Source organism: Propithecus coquereli, unplaced genomic scaffold, assembly GCF_000956105.1.
Source record: "Propithecus coquereli isolate 6110/MARCELLA unplaced genomic scaffold, Pcoq_1.0 Scaffold148, whole genome shotgun sequence".
In the NCBI taxonomy this organism is placed as follows: Eukaryota; Metazoa; Chordata; class Mammalia; order Primates; family Indriidae; genus Propithecus; species Propithecus coquereli.
In genome coordinates this window covers 2,581,197-2,601,425 of record NW_012139191.1, presented here as the reverse complement: position 1 = coordinate 2,601,425, position 20,229 = coordinate 2,581,197, and the positions used below count along the sequence as shown (strand labels likewise).

The 20,229-nt window shown below is 45.8% G+C and overlaps 1 protein-coding gene across 1 annotated transcript; it reads right to left on the bottom strand.

The window, feature by feature from the left end:
* Positions 1-1,884: 1,884 nt before the first annotated feature.
* ETS2 (v-ets avian erythroblastosis virus E26 oncogene homolog 2) lies at positions 1,885-19,400 on the bottom strand. Its single transcript, XM_012640103.1, has 10 exons — positions 19,315-19,400; positions 15,561-15,632; positions 13,041-13,152; positions 11,753-11,872; positions 11,183-11,383; positions 9,551-9,634; positions 8,060-8,281; positions 7,064-7,327; positions 5,128-5,246; positions 1,885-4,172 (listed from the first exon to the last, which is right to left on the bottom strand). The coding sequence occupies exons 2-10, from the start codon at positions 15,630-15,632 to the stop codon at positions 3,957-3,959; spliced, it is 1,410 nt and encodes a 469-aa protein (XP_012495557.1). The 5' UTR covers positions 19,315-19,400; the 3' UTR covers positions 1,885-3,956.
* Between the last annotated feature and the right edge of the window lie 829 nt (positions 19,401-20,229).

Genomic DNA, 20,229 nt, shown 5'->3' with positions numbered 1-20,229 from the left:
TCCTCAATGTCAAAACTATTTTTACAGTGATACTAATCCATGTTTGCCTCCTTTACTGTGTCGACATTTGCACTTACGGAGCAAAAGCAAAGGTGGGTGAGATTGTTGGAGCCTTGGCGTGAACCAGGGCAGGGGCAACTAAGCTGTACTGACGGTCACTGCATCTTCACCACCATGCACGTGCAGAAAAAAATAAAACGAAAAGAAAAAGTACTAGTTTTACTCAAGAATGTCCTTGATGAAGCAATACAAACAGATTTTACTAACAGAATGCACATCATTTTAATTTTCGTGCAACAAAATGGAAAGTGCACGTGAAGAACTGCTGGTGTACACTGAAGCGTGGTGCTTGTTCCGAGGAAATGCGGTCATGCGTCTAAGTTGCAAGCTAAACTAACCACTCCTTGTTCATGAACACCCTATCTACCTGCAAGAACAACTGACAAATTATGTTTACTCAGACTTGGGTATTTGGCTGGTATTTCCTCAAAAATAAATGAAACGAGCCTGTCACTTCAAAGAAAACAACTTAGGAATATTTGTTGTTGATGATAAAATCTGAGCTTTCAAGTGAAAATTTGAATTTTTGAAAATTTGTACCCACCTTGAGCTTTACAGCTTCCTAGTACTTTTCTGATGTGATTTGCAGTGATGGTAAATGATGCAATTGTTTAATATTGTGTATTGAGATGTGTCAACATTTTGAAGCAATATTTTCCAAATGACCAAAGCATGATGTTACAAAATCATGCATGGGTAAATGATCCCTTCAAAATGCAAGACAGACCGATGGAATTTAATATAACCACAGGGAAGTTTATGGATACGGTTTCATATCCCAATTACAATTAAGAAATGACCATTTGTTAAGTTTTGGCATAGTGTAAAAGAATATCCACAATTATCTGAAGTAGCTGTTAAATACTCTTCTTTTTTCAATTATGTATCTGTGTTATGTAGGCTACATTTTCTTCATATACTCAATCAAAATATATCAGAACAGACTGAATACAGAACAGGTAGAGGAATCCCACTCTCTTCTACTAAACCAGACATTAAAGAGATTTGCAAACCTGCGAAACAATACCATGCTAACTTTTAAAAGAGAGAATTCTTACAAGAAAAAATGCTGTTTATGCTAATATGTAATTTAAATGAATTAATATTCTAAGACTTGTTTTAATTTCTAATATGGTAACCTTTGATAGCTTTAACCAGAGGTAAATGTTTAACAACCTCCCCAGGGGATAAACACCCTGATTTGCAGTGTTTGCTAATTCCCACAGTATCACGACCCATTCCAAGTTGACGACATCACTGATGGGGAGTTGGGGAGACACTTGGTTAGCCCTAGGAGCTAGCTCCAGCACACCAGTGCATGTAACCCACATAAGCTCTTTGGCAACCTCACTAACTCTGACAAGTGTAAAGGAGTTCTGAGAATGAGTTTGAGAACAGGTGTCCTAAGACCATAATCGCCCTCCTCTCTGGTAAGTGACCGCACCAATGTCAGGACTCCATTGAGGTGGCATGGAGGGTTGTGGCCTTAATTACAAACGTGCTTAAACCTCAAGTCCTTATATACTTAATGTGAACATCCTCTCTCCTCAGTTATCTCCGCCAAAGCTCTGGCAAAGACAAGACATCTTAATCTATTATAATCCTTTCTTAAAGGAGCACTTTTTGAGAATTCCTTCAGGAAGGGCTGAGACGATTCCAGCGTGGGTGTGGTTTCTAGGTAACTTGTGTGTGAAATCAGTTAAACGGAGATTTGACTCTCGGTGACGTCAAGTTTCGGGCAGACAAGGGATCTTGTTAAAATACCCCCACTCCACCTCCTCCGTGCTGGGGGTGGGGAGAAAAAACCAGGAATCTTACAAGCAGTTTATATAAACAAAATATTTTATTATTTGAGAAAGAAAAGGCCAAATTACAAACATTATATACTGAAGACCTGTTCATTATCATGCTGAAGGTTTATAAGGACTTTAGTTTCCGTAACTATTAGACTGAACCCCATGAAACTGCCATCTTTGTGCATAAAAGCCAGTCTGATATTGGCAATTTCATGTGGTTCAACCTCACATAAAATGAGACGATGGCCATGATTTCTTTAGGCTACAAGATGTTCCCAGTCACATGTCTGTTTATATTATAAACAGATGTCCAAGTGATAAATAGGTCCCACTTGAGAAAAACATCCTGTGCTTAAATAGACTGGGAACTGTCTTCTGTGGGTATTTTGGCTGAGTCGTCCCAGCCCTGGCTGTGCTCCCCAGCTGGCCCTGCCACCCGATTCCTCAGTCTCATCACATGACAATACTTCAGAGACGTCAGCCACTGGTCTGAGGCCACACTGCTAGTAAGTAGGAAAGCCTGCCTGGCTTTGAAGCCAACTTGACTGGATCATGTATGAAGGCCAGGAATACATGACTCAGATGCTCTTTTGACACAACTGCAAAAGTCTCCATCTCCATCAAAACATTTTCTCCAAATGAATGACCCCAATGCGTTCTTTCCCACCTGCGTACCCTCTCTGTGCATCTGGGTAATCTATGTCCAAGAAAATAAGAAAAAAAAAAAAAAAAAAGATTGCTGTGACACAGAGCAGAAAGGGGCTATCCAGACAGTCCCAGACACAACAGGTGACCAAAGACGGGACAGATGGTGCTTTGTTCAAGAGGTTTAATAAAGACCCCGCCCCGCCCCCACCCTCAGCTCTGTACAATACGTTTCACTTTACATGGAGCTGAGATAAAAATAAAGCTTTCTTACAAATTACATTTTTTTCTCCAGTGAATTACTTTTGCAGTAAAAATAGCTGCTACATAAATCCCTCCTGATCTCTGAAAAGGAGTCGCATATTTCCAAAAATAGTATTCTTATTTTAATCCTACAGAATAACTTGGGGCACAGGAAGGAAACGGCTGGTTGGGCAGGGAGAGGTGAGTTGCTGGAGAAACACAGTTAAACTAAAAAATAAAATATGCTTTGTGTACAAACTGACTTAAAGGCATGCACAGAAGTGGAAAACATATGCCATTTGTCAAGAAAAATACTGCTTTATAGCTTTTGCTTTACAATTAGAGAAGGAAGCAGAGAGGCCAAATGTACCCCCCGATAATAACGTTAGGTTTCTTGTAAAAATTCCCAAATGTACAAAGAAAAGTCCTTGCCAGATAACCAAGGCAAAAAACCCACGAAACACAAAAGGCAGGGACTACCTGTCTTCGACCTTATTCCTGTAGGTATATTAAATGTAAATACACACTTTACTTCTCTCAGTCTGCCCTTGGCAGATTAAATCTTTGCAAAATGCCATATGTGCTACTGAAAAATGAAATAAAACATTGGATGTCTGCATTATTTCAAATACAGTTATATAATTATTTTAAATTACAATATACAATTTTTGTTAAATAGTACTGTTAGAGGATTTTGAGAACAATTATAAGATTATAATAATATATACAAACTAACTTCTGAAATGGCATGGTTATTTCCTTCCCACCCTCCTACCCCTCTCAAACAAAGAGGCAGCTTTTGCATTTGCTGTTCTTGGTTGCAAAAGGCAAAAGAAAATTGCGAAAAAGTTTGTGTATGTCCATGACAGCTCGCTCCTTTGAGTCTCCAACAGTGAGCACTGTCCCGCCCCACGGCCTGCTTGGAGCCAGGATGGCTCCCCAGTGCCGCCTCCTCCACCGTTTTCACTGAACAGTATTGTGAGTAGCATCTGCGTGTCAGCAGACCCTACGCTCAGCAGCTGTGCTGTCTCTGCCACGGCGGAGACAGCCTTGTCGAGAGGCAAGGTTTGGGATGAAATAGGTCACACTTCTTGGCGACCTCCTGGACACATTTAAACCCGCCTTTCCTGGGTCCTTGGAGCAGTCAGTCAAGATGAGCTTCCGGCTCACAGTCCACGGGCCTGGGGCCGGCTCAGCGTGGTCCCAGGGACCTCAGTCCTCTGTGTCGGGCTGGACGCCCAGGATGGCGTGCAGTTCCTCCGGCGTGAACCCCAGCAAGTTCTGGAGGTCGCACACAAAGCGGTAAACATAGCGCTTCCCTGACGTCTTATGGATGATGTTCTTGTCGTAATAGTAGCGCAAACCCCGGCTGAGCTTCTCGTAGTTCATCTTGGGCTTATTTTTCCTCTTTCCCCACCGGCGGGCCACCTTTGGTTGACACAGATGGAAAAGAGTTAGGTCCAATTTTGTCAATGAAGAAAAAGCGAATGGCTTTCCTCCCTGACGTGACTCTGATGCATGCTCTCCCTAGAGGACTGGACAACTACAAAAGGTCCATGGAGGTTCAACCTGTCTTTTAACATGTTCGCCAGGGACACCGTGTCCCTCGGCTGTTTCTCTGCACACGGGAGAGAACGCTGGGGACTGAGCCCCTGCTCCCTGTCTCCAGCTCTGTCTCAGCAAAACCTCCTGGGAGCCAGGGGTTCAGAGCCAGGAGGCTCCTGCGAGAAGGGAACCGCGGGTTTCACCACCCTCCTGGGTTCTATCCTAACTACTACAGTTAACAGCTGCTGAGCAGGATTCTGAGCTGTGTGACATAGTCATTCCTCAATGCTTGTTTCCCAAGGGACTTGGGAAGCGACAGATTACACTCCACGGTGCCAGAGACCAGGGGCTTCTCTAGTGCCGTCCTGGCGTGGCTGCTATCTCATCTGCCCTCAGCCTTCCCTTCCCGCCGAGGCTCCTGGTCCCAGTGCTCCAGGGCTGGTGCTGGCCCTGCCGAGCTCAGCTGAGGAGCAGGGAGTCAGCAGCTGGCTGGCTGGGGGCTACTAGGAGACTCGTCCCCTCAACAGACAATGGCAAACTTCCTAAGGCACTTCCAGATGGTTGGGACAGACCTTTAGTTTGTAGCTTGGGCTTTTTGATCAGACAACAGACCAAGACAGGCACATTTGCGTGAGGTCCATGTATGTGGGGTACCCAGGGGACACCCCAGACATTTATCAGCAAAGCAATGCCTCCGCCTCCACTTTCCCAACACTCAGGTAGAAAGATTCTCATTGGACTCAGGAATCCGTTCTTGTACCCAGAGAACTGAATTTTTGAACCCAACGAGATGAGTCAGGTGTCAGAGTCCAGATATCTCCCAGGGCTCTGGCCATACCTCGTCCGGGTCAGCAAGCTTGAACTCCCATCCGTCCCCCGTCCAGCTAATGAACGACTGGCAAGATTTGTCCGAGAGCAACTCCAGGAGAAACTGCCACAGCTGAATAGGTCCACTTCCTGCGGGGAGAGGGAGACACATCATACCTTTCCATAGGCTTAAAATACAAAAGCAAGGTTTTAACGTCCTAATTCCACAAGCTGACTGAAGAACGTAGACCCCACTCTCTGGAAGGGGTTCTGACGTGAAGGCGGAGCTAAGGTGTCGGCCACATTGCTAAATGCTCCAGTGGGCTGAGGCTGGATGCCAAACACAGGTTCTTCCTCCATACCTCGCCCTCCCGGAAAAGAGGGTTGCTCAGCCAAGGCACTCTTCCCCTCCACTGCTGGGTTTGTTCTTTCTGGAAGAAAGTTCGGGGGCCCCCAGCTCTTGGCATTAAAATTCCTCATCCTGTTTAATTGTTCCTCATGTGAAAATCTTCATGGTTTATTTCTAGAAACACCCAGCGGGGCAGGATGGGGGCAGCTGAAGGAGTATTTCACCACGGAAAGAAAGAGGCATGTCATTCGTGGAATCCCGTGCTGCCGCTTCCCAGCCTAGTGACTGTGTGTAAATTGCCTAGTGGCCCAGTTTACTCAAGAGCCACATGGGGTAAGCGCCGTTGCCTCACAGCCTCCGCCTGGCGGAGCGCGCTTTGCCAAGTGCCTCTCACGGACCTTTCCTCGATTGGTATCTAGAACGGCCAGCCTGTGAGGCAAGCATCATCGCAGCCCTGTTTTAAAGATGAGGAAGATGCGACTCAGAGGACAGGTGCCTCGTCCTGGATCACACGCCCATCACCGTGAAGGGGCCAAAAGCCTGGAGCTTCCCACCCTAAGCCCAATCTCTTTCTACCAAATAGCTCTTCCCTCAAAACGCAACAGCTGTCACCTATACAGCTTTGCTCTAAAGCACAAAGCACAGGCATTCTGGAACCAGAGCCTTGTGACCACAGAGGGCTGTCTGTCTCTGAGCCAATTCCTCATCTGTAAAATGGGTTCATATCATCCCATGCTGTGCTGTCCCAGGGACTACAGACCACATGCCAAGCTAACCATGCAGAGCTGGCAGTGATAAAGGGTAAATAACATTACTGTTAACATGGAAACACCAATGCTATGGCTGTTTATTTCCTTAGCAGGCCCCGAACTTCTGTGTATGAAAACTATAATAGTTTTCACACACTCTTATGTGTATTTGAATACATTTACACAGGTTTTTTTACACAGAATAAAAATGAATACCTAACCATCCTTATTTTAACCTATCAGATTTTTTAAAGTAGTTATATTTTTTAATCCACAGTGGCTCCATATGGTCAGATTATGGGACCAAAAAAAAAAGCACATTTAAGGACACAGAAAGCAATGAAAACAAAAAGTCTTGGTATTTTTGCAAAAGGACTGGAAATATCTGGTTCTAAAAACAGCTTTAATATTTGTCCCCTGCCTAGAATAGCTCTCACCCAAACCTTAAAAATAAGAGTATATGGATTTTAGAAGCAAGAAAAGGTAAACAGTGCTCGTATTATTAGAGGCCGGCTCTGCGGCCCCTCCCTGCGTCAAATGGCATTCTTTGAGATTCCTGGAGTGGGTGAGTCAGGGCTGAAGACTCCCTGGGCCATGTCCTCTGTGTCTCCTCCTCTTTAGAACACCCAGGTGGAGGAGCAGCCTGTCCATCTCATCCACTCCACCGGGCTCTGTGTATGTGACGATGCCTGCAAGGTTGGCCTTTTTACAATCCAGAGGTATAGTGAGCCACATATAAAACGTGGAGTATGGACACAATGTGCCTCACCTAGAAACACCCTCGGTAAACACGGTGCTATGGCCAGGCAGGAAACAGGGGACAGGACTCAGGAGACCGGGTGGCCAGGCTCCCAGAGTGGCATGCTCACCCGTGAAGCCGGCCAGCACGGCTGCAGGAATAACTGGTTTGCCTTGCTCCACCGGGTCGCTCCTCTCTTGGATGTAATCCTTGAAGGACATGGTCGGTTTATTGAGGCAGAGAGACTGGCTGCAGTCGTCTTCGAAGCTCTCAAAGGAAGGCACCCTCTGCACATCTAGCAAGGACGACTGGCTGTTCCAGGACTGCAGCAGCGAGTCTGAGCTCTCAAAGCTGTCGGCGCCGTTCTCAGAGGAGTCGTGGTCTTTGGGTTTCCCTGGCAAAGACAATGGAGCACATGCTGTGACTCCCCCAGGCACGGAAATAGTCCAGCGCTGCTGAGCACTAACCGCAGGGCGGTCTTGGGCTTGACCTCGCTATCACCGCCAACCGCTCCCAGCACCCACCCGCTCCCCGGGTGAATGTCAGACGTAACGATGAGCAAATGATAAACCCAAAAGAAAACACACTGCAGATCCCATCTACACGACGTTCAAGAGCAGCAAAAACTAATCCATGATGATAAGAGTCAGAATGGTTTCCTTTTGGGGTGGGGATGCTATTGATAGGAAAGAGGTATGCAGGAGCCTCTGGGCTGCTAGGAAGTTCTCCATATCCACCTAGACGGCTTACACGGGTGGACATACATGCACAAGTTCAACCAGTTGTACAACCTGAGATTTATTTGTTCGCTGTATATATGTCAGCACTCCACAAAAAGAAATCTGTCACATTCCTGCACAGTCTCCAAAAAATACCCATTGGGTGGAGGAATCTGGCCCCAAAAACAAGGCTGTGCCTTGTTTACTCAACATCTGCAGGGCCTACGCCAGTGCGAGAAACACACTAGGGGTGTGCTTGTTGTTGGAAAGGCGCTCGGAACACAGGCCAGCGCCTTGACCTCCTCCAAGGGCTGAGAACAGGACATATTGATTAAAAAGTTCATTATCACTGTCTGACGGCGGCTCTCAGAATCAACCCAACAGCTGAAAGATGCTTCCTATATTACCGGAATTGCTGGCGAGCAAGTTCAAGCTGCTGGCCGGGAAGTCCTGCCTGAGGGAGCAGTAGCTGATGTTGACAGTGTCGAGCCGAGATTTGGGGAACACCTGAAACTCCTGCTCGGAACTGAGCATGCTGGGCACTGCCGCCGGACACATGCCGTCCAGGAGGCCGCCTTTAGGGTAATTCTGCGTCTGTACGCCATACGGCGCCTGCTCCACGCCAAAACCTGGAACACACAATCGGACAGCAGAGTTCTTGAAGTCAGTATTAACAGGATAACCAACCCCTCGGAGCCAATCACAGGTGACCACTCTGCACGCACGCTCCAGCCTTCTGCAAAGCCTCAGTGAAGACACGGGCAGTTTGTCACGAAGTCCTCTTCTCCCCAAACCACTCATCTGCTTCACCGATAAGCCCACTGCCAAAATGGCTGCTGTCCCTGGAGCCAGCAGGGCTCAGTGTGCATGTCTCTGTGGCCCCAGTGCTTTCATGTGACCCTCAGAATGACAGGGCTCACTGGCCGTTAGATTTGAGGTTTAGAGAGACTAAGTGATTTGTCACACAGTATGTGATTTGTATAGAGCAGAACTGGGCCATGAAACCCTGTGTTCTGATGAAAAGCCCATCTTCTTCCTTCTCCCCCATCAGGGAATAACTCATTTTCTGGAGGCAGAAGGAAGCTCTCTTACTTTGACTCAGGGTCAGGCAAGCAGAGGGTCTCCCGCTGTGCCACGTTTAGAAAGACCTTCTGAGCAGTGAGCCCCATGGCGGGGTGGAGGGACAGGCTTCACCTGGGCCAGATGGTGGAGCTTGGGCCAGCGAGGGAGCAGAAAGTGCCACCGAAGCGCACTATTCTGATGACCTTCCCACACTGGCTCCGGCAGACCACCCCTTGCCCTGCCCTCCCCAGTACCAACAAACAGAAGGACCCAGATTCCATGACAGCTCTTTAAACTCCTAAGTTCAGTGCAAATTTACACTGGCTTCCAACACACTTTCTGTGTCTGCCATCTCTTGTTGGTTACATTAGATTAACATCTGGCAACCACAGTAATCAGCTCCCTCCATTCTGCTCCTTGCTCTACCAATGGCCTAGACCACGGCTAACGGCACTGACCAATGGGAAGATCACATGAACCACTTATAAGATTTAAAATTTTCTAGTGGCCGTATTAAAAAAGCAAAAAGAAACAGGTGAAGTTAATTTTCTTATAACATTTTACTTAATCTAACGTAACAATTATATTTCAATATGTAATCAATGTTCAAAATGATCAAGGAGATATTTTACATTCTTTGTTTCGTACTAGGACTTCTACTCTTACTACACATCTCAATGTGGAGGGGCCACATTTCAGCTGCTCAGCAGCTTGACACCCATGTGTGGCCACTCTGTGGGACAGTACGGGTCCAGGTGGCCCCCGGAAGAGCCTCCTTTAGACAGTCCAAGTCAACGTAAGACCAAGCTCCTAAGGGCAAACTCGATGGGACTCACCTAACGTATTACTGTTAATCCAGTGAGGAACCGAGTTGAGGTGTGAATTTTCTTCATATTGGTCTTCTGTCTTTTCTTGGTTTTCTGAAAAAAAGACACCAGTGACATAAGATGGCAGAGCTAGATAAAAACTACTTATAAGAAAACTTACTCTCTGAACTACTGTTCTCTGGTTACTTCAGAGTGACTGAGTGCATTTAGTGCTCCACATGTCACCTCAGGTGCTCCACATCACTTATGTCTGTTTCAAAGAGCTAGAGACAGCAACACATTTCTCTAGTAACCAGAATAAATTTTCCAAAATGAATGACGTCATTGGCAAAGTTAAATTTTCTATCACAAAATTTGGAAGCTCTAGATTATGTATTTAAATTCATTCATGTATTCAAGAAGTAGTTAAATGTTTATGAAGTCTCTGTACCAGAGACTGGGAATTCAGGGCATTAATAAAATGGACATAGTTCCTGTCTCGTAAGGCTCAGGGCCCACTGCTTCCAACTCTGACGGTTTGGTGAAGGCTTCGGTGTGGTGGGAGCCTGCCACGGTGGACATAGGTGCCCACAGACTTTGAGAGGGAAAAGGTTTGTGCTCTGTGTAAGTGTGCCTACTATTAACACACTACAGACCGCGTGTAGACACACAAATCCAAGCACACACAGACTCACATGCCCAAGTAATGGCAAAACAGGCCCAATGTGGCAACACACAGATTCACCAGAAACTTGTTAGATAAGACTTGTCCAAGTTCAGGGAACATTTGGGGGTCTTTAAAAATAAGTTTCCATGGCCCCCAGAAGCCATCACTGAAACGCTGGCAGTTGAACTCTAGGTCTTTCTGAGATTCTGGGTCTACAGGAAATGTTGAGACCAGGTGTGTTTAAAATCAATTAAGTGAGGAATACTTCCCTGAACTCAATGAACAAGCTAATTTTCTTATGTTTTTTAACTTAGATGGTCCTCACTGCAACTTTCTTTCTTTTTTAACTCACTGTATTTTAAACATCGGTCTCACTGCTCTTTTAAGTTCTGAATCAAGACTTTCTCTGCCGTTGGCGAAATTTCTATTGATCAATGGCCAGTTTCTGTACATGTCAGTGTGTAAATATATATCGATTAATTAATTACTTGCTTGTTTAAAAACACAAGTCCCCCCCAAGATTCTCTTTGTTGGATTCCATTTGGGCTTAGGAAAATTTACTATAAAATTCAGAGTTTATCTGAGTAAAGGCTCCCTTTCATTAAAGCTGACGTATTTCTTCTGTTTCTACGAGGTGAATTCACAAAACATAGGAATTCCTGCTGGCATACATATCTGAGTCAACATGGACTCCCATGACAAACACAGTCTGGCAATCGCGAACGACTTAGTGACTAAGGCTACTGCCTTGTGGCTATACTTGATGCTAAACACACACACATACATACACATACACACACACACACACACACACACCCCAACTTAAGTGGAATACAGATCTATAAACACCGCCACGTATCTGACTCACTTGAGTGGCATTTTGAGGCAATTTGCTCTGTACCATTTCAAATGCCAACCCTGAGGCTGAGGAACAATCATTACTTTTCCCTGCCACGGCTCACCCTAGACAAGGGCGCAAGTCACGCAGCTGGTACCTTTGATCATCTGCTCCAGATGTTCCCAGAGGATGTCGCCCACGAAGTCAGGTGCCAGCTCCAGAAAGCGCTCCTTGCCAAGGTTACACAACACCTGGCCATTCATGCCGAACCTCTGGAGATTTACATTCACCAGACTGAACTCGTTGGTTGCCCAGAGAAGCCACTGGCATACTTGTTGCTCGTTCCACAGCCAAGGGTCTGGCAGGAGGCAAGGAAAGATGGAGCACACACGGTGAAAAACACGGAAAGGCAGTGGGACCAGAGTCAGCCCTGATTTATTCACTAAGTCTAGGCACTGCAGAACCAATGAAATAAGCAAGACAGCATCATGATACGACCCAGGCAAACCCTAAGACACTAACAACTCCTTCTAACATAGACACAACGAGCGCTAGATGAGGTCGTCAGCTGACTGGGTTGAAATAGAAACTGGCTCAGGTTAACTACACTGATGCTACTCTTTGCAAGATACCCCAAGCAGAAGCTTAAAAAAATCATTCAAGATCAGACAACTGCAGTCAAATTCGTTTTTCTAGTCCTACACGGGCTCATGGGAGCAGTACTTACTCTTTGGAATGCCAAGGCGACGCTGCTCCTTTTTGAAGCCACTGAAGGTAGCTTTTAAGGCCTGACTCATCACAGCCTTGCTGCACGGAGTTAACAAAGGCAATTCACAGTTGGTGGAGTCTGCAAAGAAACCCCATGGGTGCATTAGAAATTCAAGCTGACAATATCAGGTGGGGACTGGGGAGAGAAATCCTAGTTTTTGGGAAAGAACAATTTTGATCCCAAACCATGTCATGAATCCTTAAAAGAAAGTATATAAGTTGTATTTTTATATAATTATATAAAATATATAGATATTAAAAACTTTTTTGACTAAAATTGAGAAAATATTATACATCTCAGAATTATGCTTATGAAAAAAATTTAAATAAAACAAGTTTTATTCTATTTTTGAAGGCTTCATAAAGCAGTTATACATAGGTAAAATTTCTAAGTTTATTTTAAAATTTTAGACAATGCAAGGAATTGCAAGGTTTCTGGTGAAAAGGCTTAGAGGGACTGTAAACGTATCATTTGGAAGTTACTTCCATTAAACCGAGCAGCAGGCAGAGACCTGAGCACAACAAGAACCGACAGCACTGTGAAGTAACACGCCTTCACTTTTTATTGAAAAACAATCTCTAGATACCCTCGGCAACTTCAAGAATGATAAATGACTGTCACAAGATGTTGTGCTTATGCAAGTGTATGTGTTTTAATTAATTTTCTGGGCTGTATTTTCTAGCACCTACTTCAGATGACAAAGTAATCTCTGGAATGTTTCCAACTAATAATTCTACCACAGTAATGGCAGAGACATTATCTGATGTGCTATTCCTTTAAAAAGAATAAACAATGACATTAAGAATTACAGAAACAAACACAGATGGGTAAAGATTACAAAGAATAATGTGTTGCCCCAAAACTCTGGGCAGGGGAGATGATTTAACTAATGATGTGAACCCAGAATTAAAGTTGGGGTGCATCTGAATGTCCATTGTTTTCTGTCTGTTTTGCAGATAGAGCAGGGAGAGGCTTGCAAATGTTGAAACATCCACAATGGAAATCTCAGGGGTTTCCCACAGTTTACTAACTAACAGCAGCTCACCGGGGTGTGTCTGGCACTGGAGACAGAATCACCATTGTCACACGAATAGAAAACTGCCTTCTGCCAGGTCCAGGGCATCTATGACTCTTCACACCACAGATTCAAGATGTCAACATTCATCCCTGAGAACTGTCATTTCTTTATTAACTGAACTACATAGGGAAATCACACACAATTTGTGAAGTCTAAGGAACAAATTACCATGAGAAATGGAATCCAAGCCTGTTGGCACTTCCTGGAGTGTTTGCTCTTCATTTAGTGAGGGGAAAACGGCAAACAGGGACCCATCAAAAGTGTCAAAGGCTGGCTGGCGCTGCAAAAACAGATGCAAAAGAAACCAAATATAATATTAAAACTTATTTAATCACCTATATTTAAAGTGATCCATGGGTCATCTTATCGACATACCCTTACTAAACTGGCAATTATGAAGCAACACATGGAATCAACCACTGAGTACTCAAAACAGACTTCTAAAATGGTCAAAGTTACCAAAATTATTCCGTTTTACTCTGGATTATTTAAGTAACCTCACAGTCAGAATGACTGGGAATTTATGTGAGTGGCCTAACCCACTTAAATCAATAAATTAAATAAACAAATCTAAAAATAACAGAATCTTATAATAGTGCTGGAAGGAATCTCAGAGACTCCTTCTCCAAATGCCTGGCCCTCCTGTTACACGGGAGAAAAATTCAATCAGGCTGTGTGTAAGAAAAATGACCCTTGACAAGGCAGTAGTTTGAGTGTAATGCAGTTAAAACAAAAGGCAAATGATGGGATAAAAATTGAAGATCCAATGATGAAATAAACCACTCTGTCTTTGGAAGCATTTATTTTTGAAATGTTTACCATGAAACAACTTGACTGAAACTAGAGATGTTTTTCCTCATCAATTCCAGTGGTTTAGAAAATAGTAATACGTGAAAAAATTCCTTAACGAGTTTCATTTTATAAAAAGTAAAGTATATTAAAAAGAAGCCCCCAAATCACCTGCTAAGGGGAAAGATTTCCACAGGAAACAGGTTTGAAATTAAATTAAACACTCTACAGTTGAGGGGAAAGAAAAGGTGATAAACATACAAGGACAAAACCTTACACTATGTTGATTTCTCATCATCTCACATAACATTTATGAAAGAAATAGCCTTTAATGTAAGGCTCATTTAATGAACACATAACATCTTGATTCATCATTGCTTAATTTGTTGAGGACAATGTGGAAAAAGATTATATTTTTCCAACATAAGCTGGAAATCCCATGTTATGTGTAATACAGTGACCCATCTGTTGACTCATCAATAAAAAAAAATGTGTAACACATCTACAAATAAAATTGGTTTGTGCGCTTTCTTTTTTAGAATTGCAGAACAATGAATGACGCGCTACAAAAGAGGGCAAGGCCTCAGCTGGCGCCCAGCCCAAGAAACCCAAGACAATGATGACCACTGCCTGGGATCCAGGAGGACCCATCAAGCAATCGAGTGCAGAATAGTCATCTAAATTCATAAACCACTGCAGAGCTAATTTTGGCAAAACATCTCATAAACTTTAAAAATTCCCACCAGCATCACCCATGCAACTAAGAAAAATGCCTTTCCTGACGGTAACTTTTTTTTTTTAAAAAAACCAGGAAGCCAAAGAACAATACAAATCCGTGCTTTGTGTTTCAACACATCAATCTGAGCAAGGCCTATTTCTTCTCCATATCCAGAAATCCCATAAGTATCATTAAATTAATTGAATTCATAGAAGGATTTTTCTTAAGGGTGTGGTTTCAACTTAATACCATAAGTTCTTATACTGTTTCTGCCACATTTAAAATGTCTGGCCAAATCAAACAAGAAAACTCGCTAGTCTTAAGTTTGGTGACCTTTATAAAACTCCAGAAAGGTGTGTGCCAAGTTTTGGCTCTTTGAGCTCTATCAGACAAATAACCTCAATAATGATTTACAAAGGAAAATACAACAGACCAGAGACAGAACACCATCATGCAAGACGCTAAGGAGGCCAATCTTAAATCACTGCTTCTGAAACATGTTCACTACATAACGCTGAAAACAATCAAATCCTGCCGTCACAAGTAGAGAAGGCAAATGGGAAATTACTGGTTTGTGCTACTAAAGAATGTTCCCGAAAGGAATTACGATAGAAGCTACATAAAATTTGTTTATGCAGCAGAGAAGGCTCTTTCATCTTTAAACTGTTTCTATGGTTTATATAAACAGGCCTGCTTGTTCTCTGCACAGTAAGAGCAGGATACTAACACCACCACACCACGGGCACTGTCCCTTCTGATGGAAGCGGCGGCAGCTGTTGGGTCTGTCTGCCTCTTCTAAGTACTTTCATTTCAGTTCTTAAACAGCCTTCCCATCATTCAGGATAGGAAAGGCAGTACAGATAGCCTCACCAGCTGTTTTATAGAGAAACTCATGATTTTCACCTTGGAAGGAGCCTCAGAAATAAACTACAAAGGCCTCACTATGTATGAATTAAATAGTTTCATATCTTGGAGCACAAGGAGAACAAGCATCAAGATACCCATTCTACAAAGTAGAAAACTGAGGCCCAGAGCAAGAAAGCAAATGGTCTAGAGTCACACAGCCAGCAAATTAAAAAGCTGGGGCTAGAACCAGTCTTCTGGGACCCAACCCATCGTTTATTCTCCTACAGATCAAGTTTTCCATTTTTAAAAAAAACTTTTAAGACTCACTCACTCACCTTGAGTGTCCCCCGGTAACCATTAGCCACAGGGGCCACCTGGTCCATGTTCTTGATCCCAAAATCATTCATCTTAAAAAAGAAAAAGAAAGGAAGAGTCAAAGAAGCAACAAATTAAGTACATTTTAATGAAGCCATCATTGCTGGCATCAAGACTGAGGTTTATAGCTAACAGGTAATTCAAAGCCGAATGCTGGGAATTCTTATTTAAAAGGCTTTCCTCCCAAAGGTCTCAAGAGGAAAGTGTTTCTCAGTAGAACAAAGGGGTATGCAATTTAGGTAATTAAATAATAATGCTGATTGCCCACAGAATTCCATTTAGATGTGAGATACACAGATAAAGCCACTTTCTGGTTGGCTGCTCAGAGCCTCCCAGCTGGGTTCCCAGAGTCACAGAAGCCCCCCTCTCCTCTCCAGGCTGTGAGAGGCACAGGCCCAGGGAGGGAATCAAAGGGAGAACTTAAGACCAAACCCTGCTGCCTGGTTCCAGATCCCCCTGCTTTGAGTACAGAGCTCAAAATATTTCTGGCTTTGTGTGTTGCTTAGCTGTGTATTTCTTGAAGAGGAAGTGATTCCAACTACCGATCTGTCTTGAGACCTGCGTTGACCAGTGTGGCAGCCACCAGTCACACGTGCCCACCAAGCACTTGCTAAGTGGCTATTAGTGTGGACCGGCAAATACACACTAGATTTCAAAGATTTAGTAGAGAAAATACCTCAATAATTTTTTCATTTACTATATGTCTCCTGTATGGTATTTTGAATATATTAGGTTAATTTGAAATACACTGAAACTAATTTCATCTTGTTTTACTATTTTTAACATCGCTATTAGAAAATTTAAAATCACATATGTATCTTGCAATTGGGACAATGCTATAATAGACTGAAAAATTATTTGGGGCCCTAAAATTTAATTATTTGGCTAGGTAGGTTATATATTAATAAGAAAGGTATTTGTATAATAGCACCAGATTTTTAAAAAAAACAGTGACTAAAACACTCACTTTCAAATAAACAGGGTTAGCATAGATGAGAGTAATGTTCAGCTTGAGGCCTGAGCCCTCCCTGCTTCAGGGCTACAGAACTCAAAGCCTATATGAGGCAAAGCTCCAGGGGGTACCCTAGGCCCAGGCTGTGCTCCCCCCTGTTACAACCAAGAATTTTGAGGAATTAAAACACAGTTCAACTGACAGAACTTACTGGAGGTGGCAAATACCACATTCTCACTGAACTATTTAATTTGTGTTTGTGCTTTCTTGTTTTCTCTTTATGATCAACATTATGGCTGAACCAGACCTTCCAACAACCACACCATCCAACCACACACACACACACACACACACACACACACACACACACGCGCACATACACACACCCTTGGCTAAAAGGCAGCAGGGGAGGAAAGAGGCATCAGAAATGGCTGTTAAAACCCTCAGAGTGCAGGTAAAGCTCAGGGTAGGCAAGAGAGGATGGCAAGCACTGCCGATAACAGTCCTATGGGAGGACAAAGGAGGGGCTGTCCTGGATCAAAAGTGGCCACGTTTGTTCAGAATCTCCACTTGGTAGATTATGTCACCCACATTCACTCGAGCATCAATATTTTCTCCTACCGATGGCTGCCACTGCCAGAATGCCTAGTCACTAAGGCTAGCCCCGTGCTGGAGACCACATACTCCCACATCATCGAATCTTCCTGCATCCCCGAGTGTAGATGTTATACTCTCTCACAGTGAGGCAACTAACTGAGGCCCAGCAATATGGAGTAACCTGCCCAGGGTTGCAAAGCTACCACGGGGCCACTGCGAGGCAAGGTGGAGATCAAATCCCATGGTCCAAAACGGTCCCAAATCCTCAGTTCCCGCCCTGTGTCAGGAGAACACGAATGGATAGAAATCAACCCTTCCCTGCCACATCATGATGGAGCAGAGAGCTCACAATTGTCACTAGACCAGGTGCTACCCTCTGTGATGCAAGATGCTCCTTAGCTTAGAGCTCCATGGCACATATCTGGGTGAAATAAGTCCTGTCACCTGTTGATTAAATAAATAAACAAACTTCAAACAGAAGGCTAAAATGATAGACATCTTGGGTGTTGCCAATCATCTATCCAGATCGGGATGGGTCAGCTCCTTTTCTTCCTTCAGTTTGCAGACTGCTTGCTGACTTTATTCTGTTTGACAGAGAATGGATGTGGAAGGCAATGGAAAAGCTTCACCCGCTTTTGTGTACAAATACCAGGAGAAAAGGCAGCCTACCACTCCCACATAAAGAGCTGTAATTACTAGCTACAGAATAGAATTCTTTGTTGTCCAGCTTTTAATGAGTTTTGTAAAAACCATGTAGAATTAAAGTGCTCTACTAAATGGTTTCAGGCAGACACAAACTAATCAAATTTAAGTTTCTTATTTTACTCAACATGGCTTGTTAGGTGGTAGACAAGCCAAATTTTTCCATATAAATCAATTTCAAGTTTAGGTCCTTTCCGCGTTGCCGACTGATCACTGCTTTTGAAAAATGGCAGAAATGTTAAGAGCTGAGAATGGTTAAATTGTAAAACAAGGAGAATTTGCCTGACAACAGTACCCTCATTGGAACAAGTAATCGCTTATGTAAGATCACAGCTAAGGTTTTTATTTAGGTAAATCTGGAAAAAAAAAAAAAAAAAACCTGTAACACTTTTCAAGGTTGGTTTGCTTTTTTTGCTTTGAAAGCGATCAGTTTAGAGAGATGAATGACTAATCCCAGAAATGAGTATTTGAATATTTCCCTGCGGGACGCACGGTGTGAACATTTACTGTACTGTGATATTACTCAGAATTTTAATAAAGCTTAACGTGGAGATTTATCTCCCTGATTGGCGGTGGTGTGGGCAGGCAGATAACCCACAGGCGCTTCCACCGTATGGAACAAACATAATCTCTTACTGGTGAATTAAAATAAATTACTCCCATCTCCAAAGAGGATTGCTCATTTCTTTACTTTCTAAATAAGTAGCACGTCAGCTACTATTTTAGGCTTCCCTGAAATGGAGTACAGGCTAAGATAAAAGGTTTCCTGCGCTTAAAAAATAAAAATAAAATAAAAAACATACACAACCCAAGCACACACGCAAACGTTCAGTTAGCCCTTCATTCAAATGCTTTATGAGAGAGAAAATCAAAGCAGCCCCGCGCGTGCAGGTCCCCATTTCCGACAGGTTCCCTCTGCTCCCCTCGCAGGACCTAGGGCCCCCGGCCCGGGTGCTGGACCCGGCCGAGCAGGTGACCTGCGCCCGGCAGGTTTTCGCGGAGCCGCAACCTCCAGGTGTCTGTGGCGCCTGGAGCCCCGGATCCCCCGGGCCGGCGCCTCTCCCGCAAGTCACCCCCGAGCCCGAGGTGACGCCAGGGCCAACACCCTCTCCCATGCCCCAAACCCCTTCGCGGAATCAGGTCCCCGGGCGCACACCGGGCAGGAACAACCCCCCACCAGGCACGCGTTTCCTTTTATAAACAAAAGCAAGTGAAACAAACCCGCGCGCCCAGCCTGCGCCCGCCGCTCGGCGGCCCGGGGTGCAGCGACCCCAGCGCGCAGGGCCCCGGCCCGCCCGCCACCCTCTTTGGCAGCTCCGGTAACCGGAACTCCGACGCGCGACCCCCGAGGGCACGGGCGGCCGCCATCCCCACCCGGACCCCGCCGCAGCCCGGGGTCTGGACGTCGGTGCCCCGCGCCCCCGCCCGGGCTCTGCGTGGCGCTCCTCGGGGCCCGCTCTTACCGCTGCGGGGAGGGCCGGCGCGCGGTCCGGCGGCGGCTGCTCGGGGCCCGCGGCTCTTCGGCGCGCGCCGGGCGAGGGTGAGGGCGCGGGCGCGGGGGCTGGCGAGGGCGAGGGCGAGGGCGAGCGCGGCGGGGCGCGGGCCGGGCTGGGGCGCTCGGGGAGGCCGGACGCGGGCCGGATGGCTGCGGACTCTCGGGGCCGGGCTTCACCGCGCTCGTCCGCCGCTGGAGGAAGTAACCGGCCCGGCCCCTTCGCACCGAGCTCTTCAGGAGCGGGGGGAGGCGGGAGGAGGGAGGAGGGAGGGAAGGGAGGAGGGAGCCGAGGAGGAGGGAGGCCGCGGGGCGGGGCGGGGGCGGAGCCTGCTCCTTCCGGCCGGGCACTCCGCGGCCGCCCGCTGTCCCCAGCTGGGTCCCCCTGCTCTGTCCCTGGCTCTGTCCCTCGGCTCCGACCCCGGCGCCTCGGTCCGCGGGCCCGCGAGCGCGGACGGCAGGGGAGCCGGCGGCACCGGGAGGCCGCGGGGCCTGAGGAGTGAGGCGACTCCAGTGGAGCTGGCCGCGTTCTTGGACCCCCGAATGGACTTCGGGTTTCTGATCATTCTGTCACGAAAAGACCCCAAATAAGGTTATAAACGCACTAACTGGGCCGTGGCCGGGCCTGTGGTGCCGACCGCCCTGCCCCGGGGTCGCCGGGTCCCCGCGGCCTCCGCGGGAGGGGCGCCCCCTGGAGCCGAGCGGCGCGGTGGCCCCCGCCTGGCCGAGCCCGTCCGGCTGGGCGCGCGGCGGACGGCTCCGTAACTCCCCGAGGCGTGGTCGCTCCCACTTGACAGAGGGAGACTGAACCTCACGAGAAGTAACCCTGGTCGTATCACTGGGAAATTCAGGGTCGAGAACTGAGTGTATCTGACTCCCTAACCCA